This window comes from Rhinatrema bivittatum, chromosome 7 (assembly GCF_901001135.1).
Source record: "Rhinatrema bivittatum chromosome 7, aRhiBiv1.1, whole genome shotgun sequence".
Taxonomy (NCBI): Eukaryota; Metazoa; Chordata; class Amphibia; order Gymnophiona; family Rhinatrematidae; genus Rhinatrema; species Rhinatrema bivittatum.
In genome coordinates this window covers 308,497,947-308,514,417 of record NC_042621.1, presented here as the reverse complement: position 1 = coordinate 308,514,417, position 16,471 = coordinate 308,497,947, and the positions used below count along the sequence as shown (strand labels likewise).

The 16,471-nt window shown below is 44.9% G+C and overlaps 1 protein-coding gene across 1 annotated transcript in view; it reads right to left on the bottom strand.

Moving 5' to 3' along the window:
* Positions 1–16,471, bottom strand: part of BTBD16 (BTB domain containing 16) — a 146,379-nt gene that overhangs the window by 20,798 nt on the left and 109,110 nt on the right. The window contains exon 10 of the mRNA XM_029610755.1: positions 14,871–14,962. Coding sequence (XP_029466615.1) covers positions 14,871–14,962 — 92 coding nt within the window. The remainder of the gene's footprint in view (positions 1–14,870; positions 14,963–16,471) is intronic.

Sequence of the window (16,471 nt, the reverse complement as noted above, 5' to 3'; positions counted from 1 at the left end):
GTAGGCAGGGGCTGGTCGACCGAGCCCATGGCCTCAGTAATCTGTAAGGGATAGGGGGTGTGTGAACCCTTAGTGCTGTAGCATAGCTGATGTAGCCTCGAGGATGAGCCCCTGAGGCCTACACCAGTAGCTGGTGAACGTGCCCTGTGATGGGATAGTCTGGAGATTCACCTTTACCAGCTGCCTCCTCTTCAGTTTGAGCCCTTGGATTCTGGCAATTGGCAAGACTTAGGCGGGTCCCTAGGGTGGAGGCAGTACTTAGAGTCCAGAGGCACATCAGAGATAGAGTAGACAGCAGGAAAACCAAGGTCAGGGAAGGCGGCAGGCAAGAATAGTCAGGTTCAGGCAAGAGGTCAAGATCCAGGCAGCACAGAAACGTGGTCAGGTCCAAGCAAGAAGTCAGGATCCGGAGTGAGAAGCCAAGGATGGACGTTGACACAGAAAACACTGGATGAGTCAACAAGGAAGACAAGCTGGATAGACTGGACTGGAAATCTGGGCAAGACTGGACTGGTAACCAAGGCTGGACTGGAAGACAAGGCAAGATGAAACTGGGAACACAGAAACACCATAGCAACACATCACACTCTGCTAGGCTCCAGACCCATTGCTGAGGCAAGGCAAGGAAGTCTGGGAAGCCCTTATATAGAGCTGAAGCACTGACATCATCAGTGGGTGCTGTGATCATTTTCCCACCACAGACCCTTTAACTAGCACATGATCCGGCATGCGCACACCTAGGGAGGAGCAGAGGAGTGGCATCCCATGTTGTGTGAAGGGAGCCTGGCAACATCCAGCTGCTGGTGGCATCAGAGTTGAGTCCAGGGCCTTCCTGCGAGCTGTGAATCTTAACAATGGGACACAGTCAACATGGATTTAGCCAAAGGAAGTCTTGTCTCACCGATTTGCTACATTTTTTGAAAGCATGAATATACATGTGGTTACAGGAAAGCCAGTTGATATAGTGTATCTGGATTTTCAACACGCTTTTGACAAAGTCCCTCATTAGAGACTTGAGGAAATTAAAAAGTCATGAGAAAGGAGGCAATGTTCTATTATGGACTGAGAAATGGTTAAAAATAGAAAACAGAGTAGGGTAAATGGTCAAAGTGGAGTGCCCCAGAGATCTGTACATGACCTAGAGATGGGAGCAACAAGTGAGGTGATCAAATTTGCTGATGCTACAAAATTATTCAAAGCTGTTAAATCGCAAGAGGATTGTGAGAAAATGCAGGAGGACCTTGCAAGAATGGAAGACTGGGCATCCAAATGGCAGATGACATTTAATGTAGACAAGTGCAAAGTGATACATGTAGGGAAGAGCAACTCAAATTATAGCTACACATTGGGAGTCACTACCCAGAAAAAGGATCTAGGCGTCAATGTGGATATGTTAAAGTCTTCTGCACAGTGTGCAGCAGCAGTGGACAAGAAAGCAAATCAAATGCTAGGAACTATTAGGAAAGGAATGGAGAATAAAACAGAGAATATCATAATGTCTCTGTATCACTCCATGGTGCATCCTCATCTTGTGTTCATATATCATACACAAACAGAATGCTGGGGATTATTAGGAAAGGAATGGAGAATAAAACACAGAATATCATAATGTCTCTGTATCACTCCATGGTGTGACCTCATCTTGTGTTCATATATCATACACAAACAGAATGCTGGGGATTATCAGGAAAGGAATGGAGAATAAATAGAGAATATCCTAATGTCTCTGTATCACTCCATGGTGCGACCTCATCTTGTGTTAATATATCATACACAAACAGAATGCTGGGGATTATTAGGAAAGGAATGGAGAATAAAACAGAGAATATCATAATGTCTCTGTATCACTCCATGGTGCATCCTCATCTTGTGTTCATATATCATACACAAACAGAATGCTGGGGATTATTAGGAAAGGAATGGAGAATAAAACAGAGGATATCATAATGCCTCTGTATCACTCTGGGTGCATCCTCATCTTGTGTTCATATATCATACACAAACAGAATGCTGGGGATTATTAGGAAAGGAACGGAGAATAAAACAGAGAATATCATAATGCCTCTGTATCACTCCATGGTGCATCCTCATCTTGTGTTCATATATCATACACAAACAGAATGCTGGGGATTATTAGGAAAGGAATGGAGAATAAAACAGAGAATATCATAATGTCTCTGTATCACTCCATGGTGCATCCTCATCTTGTGTTCATATATCATACACAAACAGAATGCTGGGGATTATCAGGAAAGGAATGGAGAATAAAACAGAGAATATCATAATGTCTCTGTATCACTCCATGGTGTGACCTCATCTTATGTTCACATATCATACACAAACAGAATGCTGGGGATTATTAGGAAAGGAATGGAGAATAAAACAGAGACTATCATAATGCCTCTGTATCACTCCATGGTGTGACCTCATCTTGTGTTCATATATCATACACAAACAGAATGCTGGGGATTATTAGGAAAGGAATGGAGAATAAAACAGAGAATATCATAATGTCTCTGTATCACTCCATGGTGCATCCTCATCTTGTGTTCATATATCATACACAAACAGAATGCTGGGGATTATTAGGAAAGGAATGGAGAATAAATAGAGAATATCATAATGCCTCTGTATCGCTCCATGGTGCATCCTCATCTTGTGTTCATATATCATACACAAACAGAATGCTGGGGATTATTAGGAAAGGAATGGAGAATAAAACAGAGAATATCATAATGTCTCTGTATCACTCCATAGTGCATCCTCATCTTGTGTTCATATATCATACACAAACAGAATGCTGGGGATTATTAGGAAAGGAATGGAGAATAAAACAGAGAATATCATAATGTCTCTGTATCACTCCATGGTGCATCCTCATCTTGTGTTCATATATCATACACAAACAGAATGCTGGGGATTATTAGGAAAGGAATGGAAAATAAAACAGAGAATATCATAATGTCTCTGTATCACTCCATGGTGTGACCTCATCTTGTGTTCATATATCATACACAATCTGAATGCTGGGGATTATTAGGAAAGGAATGGAGAATAAAACAGAGAATATCATAATGTCTCTGTATCACTCCATGGTGCATCCTCATCTTGTGTTCATATATCATACACAAACAGAATGCTGGGGATTATTAGGAAAGGAATGGAGAATAAAACAGAGAATATCATAATGTCTCTGTATCACTCCATGGTGTGACCTCATCTTGTGTTCATATATCATACACAATCTGAATGCTGGGGATTATTAGGAAAGGAATGGAGAATAAAACAGAGAATATCATAATGCCTCTGTATCACTCCATGGTGCATCCTCATCTTGTGTTCATATATCATACACAATCTGAATGCTGGGGATTATTAGGAAAGGAATGGAGAATAAAACAGAGAATATCATAATGCCTCTGTATCGTTCTATGGTGCGACCTCATCTTGAGTATTGTGTTCAGTTCTGGTCACCACATCTCAAAAAAGAGATATAATTAGAAAAGGTACAGAGAAGGGTGAGCAAGATAATTATGAGGATGGACCACTTCCCTTATGAGGAAAGGCTAAAGAAACTAGGGCTTTTCAGTTTGGAGAAGAGACGGCTGAGGGGGGGATATGATAGAGGTCTATAAAATAATGAGTGGAATGGAATGGGTAAATGTGAATCGGTTGTTTACTCTTTCAAAAAATACTAAGTCTAAGGAACACTCAATGAAGTTACTAGGTGATACATTTAAGATAAATAAGAGAAAATATTTTTTTAGTCAATATCTCTGGAATTCATTGCCAGAGGATGTAGTGAAAGCTATTGGTGTAGCTGGGTTTAAAAAAGGTTTAGACAAGTTTCTGGAAGTCCATAAACCATTATTAAGGTGAACTTGGGGAAATCTACTTATCCCTGGGATAAGCAGCTTGGAGTCTATCAACCTTTTTGGATCCTGCCAGGTACTTGTGACCTGGTTTGGCCACTCTTGGAAACAGGATACTGGGTTGATGGACCTTTGGTCTGACCCAGTATGGCATATCTTATGTACTTATTCCTTTCTTCTTAATTCCTAGTATCCTATTTGATTTTTTTTTGGCCATACCCACAATAAGCTGCCAGTTTCAAAGCACTGTCCGCCAGGACTCCAAGGTTCTTTTCCTGGTTGTTGACTCCCAATACAGAACCCAGCATTGTGTTCCTGTAGTTGGGATTATTTTTCCCTGTGGTGCATCTCTTCACAGTTTTCCACATTAAATTTCATCTGCCATCCAGATGCCCAGTTCCCCAGTCTCACAAAGTCTTTCTGCAGGTCCTCAGTCTGCCTGTGTTTTTGGCTATTTTGGGGTATTCTACAAATCTGCTCCCTTTCCTGGATCATAATGAATGAGTTAAACAAGGCCAATCAAAGGAAAGATGTTCTTACTTTCTGTTTCCTACCTTTAAACCAGTTTCTAATCCACAATAAGACATTGCCCCTATCCAATCTCTCATAAGGGAGATTATCAAACGCCTTCTGAAAATCCAAATCCACTTTATCAATCAGCCCACCTTTAGCCGTGTGCTCATTTTTACCTTGAATGAATTTTAATAGATTGGTAAAGCATGACTTCCCAGTGCTAAGTTACAGGTGGAATATCTTCTTTTATCCCCTTGAGTACAGATGTAGGGCAGGGATTCAATGGACTTGAAGCAGAACTCGGCGTTTCCCCATTAGCTGATAGTCTGTTTCCATCTGGGAATCCTTTGATCTAAGGTCATCATTTCATCCATCAGTTCCGTTTCAAGTTCATTAAATCCCTGCCCTACAACTGTACTCAAGAGAATAAAAGATGATATAGCACCCGATATTTAGGGAAGGGAAGTCATGCTGGCTCTTCCCCATTTAGCACTTTTCATCCATGTGACCAGTAATTTTGTTTTTAATTACAGTTTGTTTCATTTTACCAGGCTCATTGGTCTGTAGCTACTTGGGTCACCCCTGGAGCCCTTTTTGAAACCTAGTGTTACATTTGTTACCCTCCAGTCCTCAATTATGGTGGCAAATTTGAATGATTACAGATTGTAGTAGTCATTGCTTTTGATCCACCTGTTTCTTTGTGACAGCTGTCATTAGCGAATTTATACATCATTGACGTTCACTTGGATTGACATTCATGGCAGCTAACATTAGCACAATTGTACATTTTTTATGTGGCTGCGTCAATGTAGTCACATGCCATAGACACAAACTCGCTAAAAATGCTCCTTCACAGCGGCACCATGTAGCACTTCTACTCTTTGCTAATGCACCTTCTTAATGCCCTTCTGGAGGAAGTGGTGAAGACCAAAACTGTGAAGGACTTCAAAAGGTCGTGGGATAAACACTGTGGATCCATAAAGTCTAGAGGATGTGAATGAAGAGAGGGTGGCTTGCGGGAAAGACAGCTAATACCTGGAGATAATACCCTTATTCAATAGACATGCACACGGTTAATGCGACTACGACAGTGCTCTATGCTTCAACGGCAAGAGGAAATGTGGATAAAAGGATTTGCAGTAACAAAAAAGCAGGGAGTAGCTTGCTTGTTACAGCGGTTACTACCCCAAACCAAACAAGCCTGATACTTCACTTTCAATGCATATCCAGTGTAGCTCTCTGCTTCAACGGCAGGGGGGAATGAAGAAAAGATGATTTTATATTCAGACAACAACCAACAAGGACTGAATTACACAGTCTGGGTAAACAAATAAGCATGGGTGTAGCTTGCTTGTTACGGCGGTTACTACCCCGAATCAATTAAGCCTGATACTTCACTTTCAATACATATCCAGAGTAGCTCTGTGCTTCAACGGCAGGGGGAATGAAGAAAGGTGGATTTATATTCAGATAACAACCAACAAGGACTAACTTGCCCAGTCTGGGTAAACAAATAAGCATGGGAGTAGCTTGCTTATTGCGGCGGTTACTACCCCTAACCAATTAAGATAGATACTTCCCTTAGAAGCAGTTCCTGCACTGCTCTCTACATTAATGGCAGGGGTGGAAGGGAAACAAAACCAAAAGGTTACATTAATGGTGAGGGTGGATGGGAAATAGAACCAAAAGGTTACTAAATGCCAAGAGTAACAGATAAGTATGAGAGAGGAGAAAAAAAAAAGTGAAAGCTTGCTGGGCAGACTGGATGGGCCATTTGGTCTTCTTCTGCCATCGTTTCTATGTTTAACGAAAGTTTATAGATGCCAGTAAGATTTACATAGGATATTTGATCTAACTTTTCCTGAACCAATGCCTTCAATGCTAATTCTTTCTTTTTCTTTTACTTAAGTTAAATGTGCGACATCGCAGCAGTTTTCAATTCCTGCTGTAGAGCCTGTCCCGTCTCGAAACATAACGTTACGCCAGGTTGGGTTTTCCTTTGAAGCTGGCGTAATTCAAGTATTTAATTACAAGGGAAATGATTGCTTTTATTTGCATAGAACAAAATTTAAAAAATTGAACCTGTAGGCCAATGATTATACGTGACCCGATATATGTTTGGAAGCATAATAAATAGCTCCAACATTGTGGGTGTAATAATGGTCTATCATTAGACGTCACCGTAGCAAGAAATATTAATATATGTCATGAATGCTTGAGCTGTGCAATTTCTTTTGAATGCATTCAGACTGCTGACTCTGTTACCTTTCGTGATTAAGGATTTATAGGCCTTCACATTCCTTAAGATCGGAAGAGAAATGCCTGTTGGAGATTCCATCCATTATATTAGCAAGTTTAGATCTAACAAGAAACAGAGCCTTCTCCATAGCAGGCACATGCCTTTGGCACTCCTTACCAGATGGCATCAGGACTATCTGCAGTATCAAGATGTTTAAAAAAAGTGATAAAAACATATTTCTTTAAACAGCCTGCAGCCTGGAGCCCATGACTTAAATTCCCCTGAGTGCACCAAGGCTGGTGTATTCTGTAGATATTTTCATAGCACTGAGTGATAAGCTGCAGTAATTGTCCGTTTGTTCTCTCAGTTATGTGCAGCATTTATATTATGTAAACTTTTTGTTTTAAAGATATATATTGTTTTGTATCATGTTTTTATGTAGTCTGCCGTGAAATGCTTTGCCAGTGATAAGTGTGGAAAGTAAGTTTTAATAAATACAAATTTAGATTTTATCTGGGCTTCCAAGATGATGCTTTTAAACAGTCTGCAAACCTCATGCAGACTTTTAACCTTTGTAAGTGTTCCTTTTAGCTTTCTTCTAAGTAGTTTCCTTATCATATCGTAGTCCCGTTTAAAGTTATATGTTATTGTAGTATTTTTGAGGTCGATATTCAGCCGCAGAGCAGCTAGTTACATTAGCTGGATATAGCTATCCAGCTAACTTAACGAGGATATTCAGCGGCGGGGCTGAATAGCCCCAGCTATCTTAAAGTTGGCCAACTTTAGGACCGCCCTAAGGCATGTTCAGAGTTAACTGCATAACTCCAAATAGGAGTTAGCTGTATAACTTATAGGGCTAACTCTGGTCTATCTGGCAACATCTCCCACCTGCCCCTGGAATGCCCCCAATTTATGTGGCAAACTTCGATGCGCATAAGTCATTAGGCAGTTAGAATTTGGCTGCATACAACTTTAAATATAGATGGCTAGCCATTTAGACAGATATCCTTTCAGTTATCCATCTAACTGGCTTTTGAACATTGCCCTCTTTAATTTGTTTCCTCCAGTAACTATATCCAATTTGATTGCATTATGATAACTGTTGCCAAGTGGCTCCACCACAGTTACCTTTTGCACCAGATTCTGTATGCCAGTGAGAACTAGATCTTAAGTAGCTTCCCCCCACCACTGGTTCTAGGACCATTGGCTCATGAAGCAGTTATTTATGGTATCTAGAAACTTAACCTCCCTGACATGCATGGTTGAGACATCCAGTCATTATTGCGTTAATTGAAATCTCCCATTATTATTGTGGTTTCATGCCTTTCAGTAGTCAACAGACTATACTCAATGCTAACAAAAAGCAGAGTGTTTAATCTCTGACTATCTGTTTCACCATCCTGTTTGGGTGGATGGTAGTAGATCCCCAGTGCTATACTGCTTCCCATCCTGCATGGAATTTCTATCCATAAAGATTCCAGAGTGCAGTTTGTTTCCTGCAGAATCTTACTTGGTTCTATGGAATCCTTGACGTATAGTGCCACACCACCACCTCTTCTATCTGCTCTGTCATTTCAATATATTTGGAACTTTTGTATCACTGTGTCCCAGTGCATGTTTTCTTCCACCAAGTCTCTGAAATGCCTATAATGTCACTATCTTAGTCTAGTACTATACATTCTTAACTCTCCCAGCCTTCTAGCATTTGAATACAGAAATCTAAATGTATTGCTTTTCACAGCCTTCCTAGAAGTAGTTGATTCAGGTAATTTAGAATCCGTTTTTTTCACATCCTCTTAGTCATTATAATCCAATTTCTCTAGTTTCCTAGGTATCCTTAGCGCTACTAAGTGACTGTTAGCTTTCCCCACACTTTGAGACTCCGGGGCTCTGCCTGCCTCTGGGATCCTGCATATGGAGCTGGGAGCATTTCTGAGAATGCTACCCTACAGGTTCTGAATTTTGAGTTTACTACCTGGAATCCTAAATGTAGCCTCCAGAACTTCCTTCTTGCGTTGGGTACCTACATGGAACATGAAAGCCAGCTTCAAACCAGCAGTCTCTAAAATCTTGTTTAGCTGATGCTTGAGATCTGCTACCTTTGCACCAGGCAGGCAAGTTGCCAAACGATCCTCCCGGCTATCTACATTGATAATGATCGAATCACCAATAACAATAATGGTCCTATCTCTGCCCTCCTGGTCATATTACTGTGAAGAGGATGACACTTCTTCTGCAGGATACGCCCCAGCTACTGGAACACTTCCTGCCCCTCAGCCACTGAAAGGTGCTGTTCTCCTTTATGGTGTCCTTGACTCTCCAAAGCAGCAGAAAAGCTGCAAGAATATGAATGTAATCTGTTTTGAAGTGTCTGAGAGGAGGAATATAAATCAAAATAAAAAACACTGGAGACGGGAGAGATCTACTCTGCTCCGGAAGGTCTCATCTACACACCTCTCCGTCTCCCTGTGCTCCTGTAACCCAGCCCAGGGGCTGCCAGTGTGGAGGTGGGACGGCAGTACCAGGTCACTGAAGGCCTCCTGAATGCACTTCTCTGTCCATCTCAGCTCCTCCAGGTCCACACTCCTTCTGAGTGCCAGGTACAACTGGAAGTCACTCATACATGTGGCACTCACTGCAAAAGACTGGCTAAGCCCATCTCACTGCTGGACTGCTGTCTGCATATTTTTTTTATTTTTTCTAACTCAGGGCCTAATTTACTAATCCTTTTCTCCCACTCTGTGTCTATGGGGAAAATGCTGAGTGAATGAGGCCCTCCCAGGGATTTAAAATTTCCAGAATAACTAAAACAATGTTAGAATGGAGTTTGGTCTAAATTCAAACACAAGAGGTCTACAAAACTTTGAGGGAGGAAGAAGAATGCAAGCAGTGAAAGACTTTGTGCCAATGCCCTGTGCCACACACTTCCTGCCTCTCTCCCATTGTCACACACTTACTATCTGTGATCCCATGCACAGGCAGGCACTGCCACACACTTCCTGTCTCTCTCCCATTGTCACACACTTACTATCCGTGATCCAATGCACAGGCAGGCACTGACCCAGCTGAGAATGGCAGCCATCTTTGTCCTGTGCCACACACTTCCTGTCTCTCTCCCATTGTCACACACTTACTATCTGTGATCCCGTGCACAGGCAGGCACTGACCCAGCTGAGAATGGCAGCCATCTTTGTCCTGTGCCACACACTTCCTGCCTCTCTCCCATTGTCACACACTTACTATCTGTGATCCCATGCACAGGCAGGCACTGACCCAGCTGAGAATGGCAGCCATCTTTGTCCTGTGCCACACACTTCCTGCCTCTCTCCCATTGTCACACACTTACTATCTGTGATCCCATGCACAGGCAGGCACTGACCCAGCTGAGAATGGCAGCCATCTTTGTCCTGTGCCACACACTTCCTGTCTCTCTCCCATTGTCACACACTTACTATCTGTGATCCCATGCACAGGCAGGCACTGACCCAGCTGAGAATGGCAGCCATCTTTGTCCTGTGCCACACACTTCCTGTCTCTCTCCCATTGTCACACACTTACTATCCGTGATCCCATGCACAGGCAGGCACTGACCCAGCTGAGAATGGCAGCCATCTTTGTCCTGTGCCACACACTTCCTGCCTCTCTCCCATTGTCACACACTTACTATCTGTGATCCCATGCACAGGCAGGCACTGACCCAGCTGAGAATGGCAGCCATCTTTGTCCTGTGCCACACACTTCCTGCCTCTCTCCCATTGTCACACACTTACTATCTGTGATCCCATGCACAGGCAGGCACTGACCCAGCTGAGAATGGCAGCCATCTTTGTCCTGTGCCACACACTTCCTGCCTCTCTCCCATTGTCACACACTTACTATCTGTGATCCCATGCACAGGCAGGCACTGACCCAGCTGAGAATGGCAGCCATCTTTGTCCTGTGCCACACACTTCCTGTCTCTCTCCCATTGTCACACACTTACTATCTGTGATCCCATGCACAGGCAGGCACTGACCCAGCTGAGAATGGCAGCCATCTTTGTCCTGTGCCACACACTTCCTGTCTCTCTCCCATTGTCACACACTTACTATCTGTGATCCCATGCACAGGCAGGCACTGACCCCCATGCACAGGCAGGCACTGACCCAGCTGAGAATGGCAGCCATCTTTGTCCTGTGCCACACACTTCCTGCCTCTCTCCCATTGTCACACACTTACTATCCGTGATCCCATGCACAGGCAGGCACTGACCCAGCTGAGAATGGCAGCCATCTTTGTCCTGTGCCACACACTTCCTGCCTCTCTCCCATTGTCATACACTTACTATCTGTGATCCCATGCACAGGCAGGCACTGACCCAGCTGAGAATGGCAGCCATCTTTGTCCTGTACCACACACTTCCTGCCTCTCTCCCATTGTCACACACTTACTATCCGTGATCCCATGCACAGGCAGGCACTGACCCAGCTGAGAATGGCAGCCATCTTTGTCCTGTACCACACACTTCCTGTCTCTCTCCCATTGTCACACACTTACTATCCGTGATCCCATGCACAGGCAGGCACTGACCCAGCTGAGAATGGCAGCCATCTTTGTCCTGTGCCACACACTTCCTGTCTCTCTCCCATTGTCACACACTTACTATCTGTGATCCCATGCACAGGCAGGCACTGACCCAGCTGAGAATGGCAGCCATCTTTGTCCTGTGCCACACACTTCCTGCCTCTCTCCCATTGTCACACACTTACTATCTGTGATCCCATGCACAGGCAGGCACTGACCCAGCTGAGAATGGCAGCCATCTTTGTCCTGTGCCACACACTTCCTGCCTCTCTCCCATTGTCACACACTTACTATCTGTGATCCCATGCACAGGCAGGCACTGACCCAGCTGAGAATGGCAGCCATCTTTGTCCTGTGCCACACACTTCCTGCCTCTCTCCCATTGTCACACACTTACTATCTGTGATCCCATGCACAGGCAGGCACTGACCCAGCTGAGAATGGCAGCCATCTTTGTCCTGTGCCACACACTTCCTGCCTCTCTCCCATTGTCACACACTTACTATCTGTGATCCCATGCACAGGCAGGCACTGACCCAGCTGAGAATGGCAGCCATCTTTGTCCTGTACCACACACTTCCTGCCTCTCTCCCATTGTCACACACTTACTATCTGTGATCCCATGCACAGGCAGGCACTGACCAAGCTGAGAATGGCAGCCATCTTTGTCCTGTACCACACACTTCCTGCCTCTCTCCCATTGTCACACACTTACTATCTGTGATCCCATGCACAGGCAGGCACTGACCCAGCTGAGAATGGCAGCCATCTTTGTCCTGTGCCACACACTTCCTGCCTCTCTCCCATTGTCACACACTTACTATCCGTGATCCCATGCACAGGCAGGCACTGACCCAGCTGAGAATGGCAGCCATCTTTGTCCTGTGCCACACACTTCCTGCCTCTCTCCCATTGTCATACACTTACTATCTGTGATCCCATGCACAGGCAGGCACTGACCCAGCTGAGAATGGCAGCCATCTTTGTCCTGTGCCACACACTTCCTGCCTCTCTCCCATTGTCACACACTTACTATCTGTGATCCCATGCACAGGCAGGCACTGACCCAGCTGAGAATGGCAGCCATCTTTGTCCTGTGCCACACACTTCCTGCCTCTCTCCCATTGTCACACACTTACTATCTGTGATCCCATGCACAGGCAGGCACTGACCCAGCTGAGAATGGCAGCCATCTTTGTCCTGTGCCACACACTTCCTGCCTCTCTCCCATTGTCACACACTTACTATCCGTGATCCCATGCACAGGCAGGCACTGACCCAGCTGAGAATGGCAGCCATCTTTGTCCTGTGCCACACACTTCCTGTCTCTCTCCCATTGTCACACACTTACTATCTGTGATCCCATGCACAGGCAGGCACTGACCCAGCTGAGAATGGCAGCCATCTTTGTCCTGTGCCACACACTTCCTGCCTCTCTCCCATTGTCACACACTTACTATCCGTGATCCCATGCACAGGCAGGCACTGACCCAGCTGAGAATGGCAGCCATCTTTGTCCTGTGCCACACACTTCCTGTCTCTCTCCCATTGTCATACACTTACTATCTGTGATCCCATGCACAGGCAGGCACTGACCCAGCTGAGAATGGCAGCCATCTTTGTCCTGTGCCACACACTTCCTGCCTCTCTCCCATTGTCACACACTTACTATCCGTGATCCCATGCACAGGCAGGCACTGACCCAGCTGAGAATGGCAGCCATCTTTGTCCTGTGCCACACACTTCCTGTCTCTCTCCCATTCTCACACACTTACTATCTGTGATCCCATGCACAGGCAGGCACTGACCCAGCTGAGAATGGCAGCCATCTTTGTCCTGTGCCACACACTTCCTGCCTCTCTCCCATTGTCACACACTTACTATCCGTGATCCCATGCACAGGCAGGCACTGACCCAGCTGAGAATGGCAGCCATCTTTGTCCTGTGCCACACACTTTCTGTCTCTCTCCCATTGTCACACACTTACTATCTGTGATCCCATGCACAGGCAGGCACTGACCCAGCTGAGAATGGCAGCCATCTTTGTCCTGTGCCACACACTTCCTGCCTCTCTCCCATTGTCACACACTTACTATCTGTGATCCCATGCACAGGCAGGCACTGACTCAGCTGAGAATGGCAGCCATCTTTGTCCTGTACCACACACTTCCTGCCTCTCTCCCATTGTCACACACTTACTATCTGTGATCCCATGCACAGGCAGGCACTGACCCAGCTGAGAATGGCAGCCATCTTTGTCCTGTACCACACACTTCCTGCCTCTCTCCCATTGTCACACACTTACTATCTGTGATCCCATGCACAGGCAGGCACTGACCCAGCTGAGAATGGCAGCCATCTTTGTCCTGTACCACACACTTCCTGCCTCTCTCCCATTGTCACAGACTTACTATCTGTGATCCCATGCACAGGCAGGCACTGACCCAGCTGAGAATGGCAGCCATCTTTGTCCTGTGCCACACACTTCCTGTCTCTCTCCCATTGTCACAGACTTACTATCTGTGATCCCATGCACAGGCAGGCACTGACCCAGCTGAGAATGGCAGCCATCTTTGTCCTGTGCCACACACTTCCTGCCTCTCTCCCATTGTCACACACTTACTATCTGTGATCCCATGCACAGGCAGGCACTGACCCAGCTGAGAATGGCAGCCATCTTTGTCCTGTGCCACACACTTCCTGTCTCTCTCCCATTGTCACACACTTACTATCTGTGATCCCATGCACAGGCAGGCACTGACCCAGCTGAGAATGGCAGCCATCTTTGTCCTGTGCCACACACTTCCTGTCTCTCTCCCATTGTCACACACTTACTATCCGTGATCCCATGCACAAGCAGGCACTGACCCAGCTGAGAATGGCAGCCATCTTTGTCCTGTGCCACACACTTCCTGCCTCTCTCCCATTGTCACACACTTACTATCTGTGATCCCATGCACAGGCAGGCACTGACCCAGCTGAGAATGGCAGCCATCTTTGTCCTGTGCCACACACTTCCTGTCTCTCTCCCATTGTCACACACTTACTATCTGTGATCCCATGCACAGGCAGGCACTGACCCAGCTGAGAATGGCAGCCATCTTTGTCCTGTGCCACACACTTCCTGCCTCTCTCCCATTGTCACACACTTACTATCCGTGATCCCATGCACAGGCAGGCACTGACCCAGCTGAGAATGGCAGCCATCTTTGTCCTGTGCCACACACTTCCTGTCTCTCTCCCATTGTCACACACTTACTATCTGTGATCCCATGCACAGGCAGGCACTGACCCAGCTGAGAATGGCAGCCATCTTTGTCCTGTGCCACACACTTCCTGTCTCTCTCCCATTGTCACACACTTACTATCCGTGATCCCATGCACAGGCAGGCACTGACCCAGCTGAGAATGGCAGCCATCTTTGTCCTGTGCCACACACTTCCTGTCTCTCTCCCATTGTCACACACTTACTATCTGTGATCCCATGCACAGGCAGGCACTGACCCAGCTGAGAATGGCAGCCATCTTTGTCCTGTGCCACACACTTCCTGTCTCTCTCCCATTGTCACACACTTACTATCTGTGATCCCATGCACAGGCAGGCACTGACCCAGCTGAGAATGGCAGCCATCTTTGTCCTGTGCCACACACTTCCTGCCTCTCTCCCATTGTCACACACTTACTATCCGTGATCCCATGCAGGCGAAGGCACTGAAACACAGACATGTATTTCTGCCCCACTTCACTCTCCAGAAATGAGCAAGTCTTGGAAAAACTAGAGAGAAAAGAAGAACAGTTTTAGCTTCTTTCCTTCAAGGATTTCTTCCCTGGCTGAATCCATCTATGCAGTAAAATGGGAAAAGAGACCAATGAAGGAAGATACTAAGAAAGCATTTATCCGGTTTTACAAATGAAAATGTCCTGGCATATTATTAGAGGCCTTCATTTTCAATTTTCATTTTACTTTTCCTGGGAATTTTCAATATTTAAAAAAAATCGGTGGAAAAATTACTTTGTTATAACAGACAGGAGATAAATCAGTTGGAAAGTCATTTATCCAGAGATGTTTTTTTGTTCTAACTTTGTAATTCCCAGGAAAAGTAACATGAAAACTGAAAACGAAGATCCTATATATTATGTAGCTGTGCAGAGTGATGTAAAAGTAACCCACGATACGAGGCTCTCACCCAGCAAATCCCTCTTCTGCTGATCAGAACAGGCCAAAGGAAAGCCGGGGCAGCAGAAAGTGCTTTTTCACAATGAGTTTTTCTCAAATTTTATATTCTAACAATACAATACAATGCCCTGCATCAAACAAAATACCGCAAAATGTACTCTTCCTTAAATCCCAGTGCGTAACTTGTACCCTTGGTTCTTCCTGCGAGTGTGGACATCAGACAGGATTCCCACGGTAGTAGGCATTGCTCTCCGGCTCTTGGTCCTCAGCTCGAGGGAAAGCATCCAGCTTTGTTGTGAAATAACTTACCGGCAAAAAAGGAGCACTTCTGGTGCGTATTCAGTGTGCGAGGGCACACTCTGCCCCAGCAGGGTTCACTGGGGTGTCCTACCTGGTAACACGAGGAATTTTCCAGTAACGGGAGGTTCAATTATTTATTTATTCAAAAAACGGTATATTCCTACGTTCTTGGAAGAATACAATGAACACATATGTGATTATCACAGAAAATGGACAGCAGTGAAAAGAAACTATAAAAGCGTGTGACATGCACATTGATAGTTTACACCATGATCCTGTATGTGGAGAAACAGAGGTATTCTGTTCTATACATTAGATCAGGTAATAGTCCTGAATGTGGAGAAACAGAGGTATTCTGTTCTATACATTAGATCAGGTAATAGTCCTGTATGTGGAGAAACAGAGGTATTCTGTTCTATACATTAGATCAGGCAATAGTCCTGTATGTAGAGAAACAGAGGTATTCTGTTCTATACATTAGATCAGGTAATAGTCCTGTATGTAGAGAAACAGAGGTATTCTGTTCTATACATTAGATCAGGCAATAGTCCTGCATGTAGAGAAACAGAGGTATTCTGTTTCTGTACATTAGATCAGGTAATAGTCCTGTATGTAGAGAAACAGAGGTATTCTGTTTCTATACATTAGATCAGGTAATAGTCCTGTATGTGGAGAAACAGAGGTATTCTGTTTCTATACATTAGATCAGGTAATAGTCCTGTATGTAGAGAAACAGAGGTATTCTGTTTCTATACATTAGATCAGATAATAGTCCTGTATGTAGAGAAACAGAGGTATTCTGTTTCT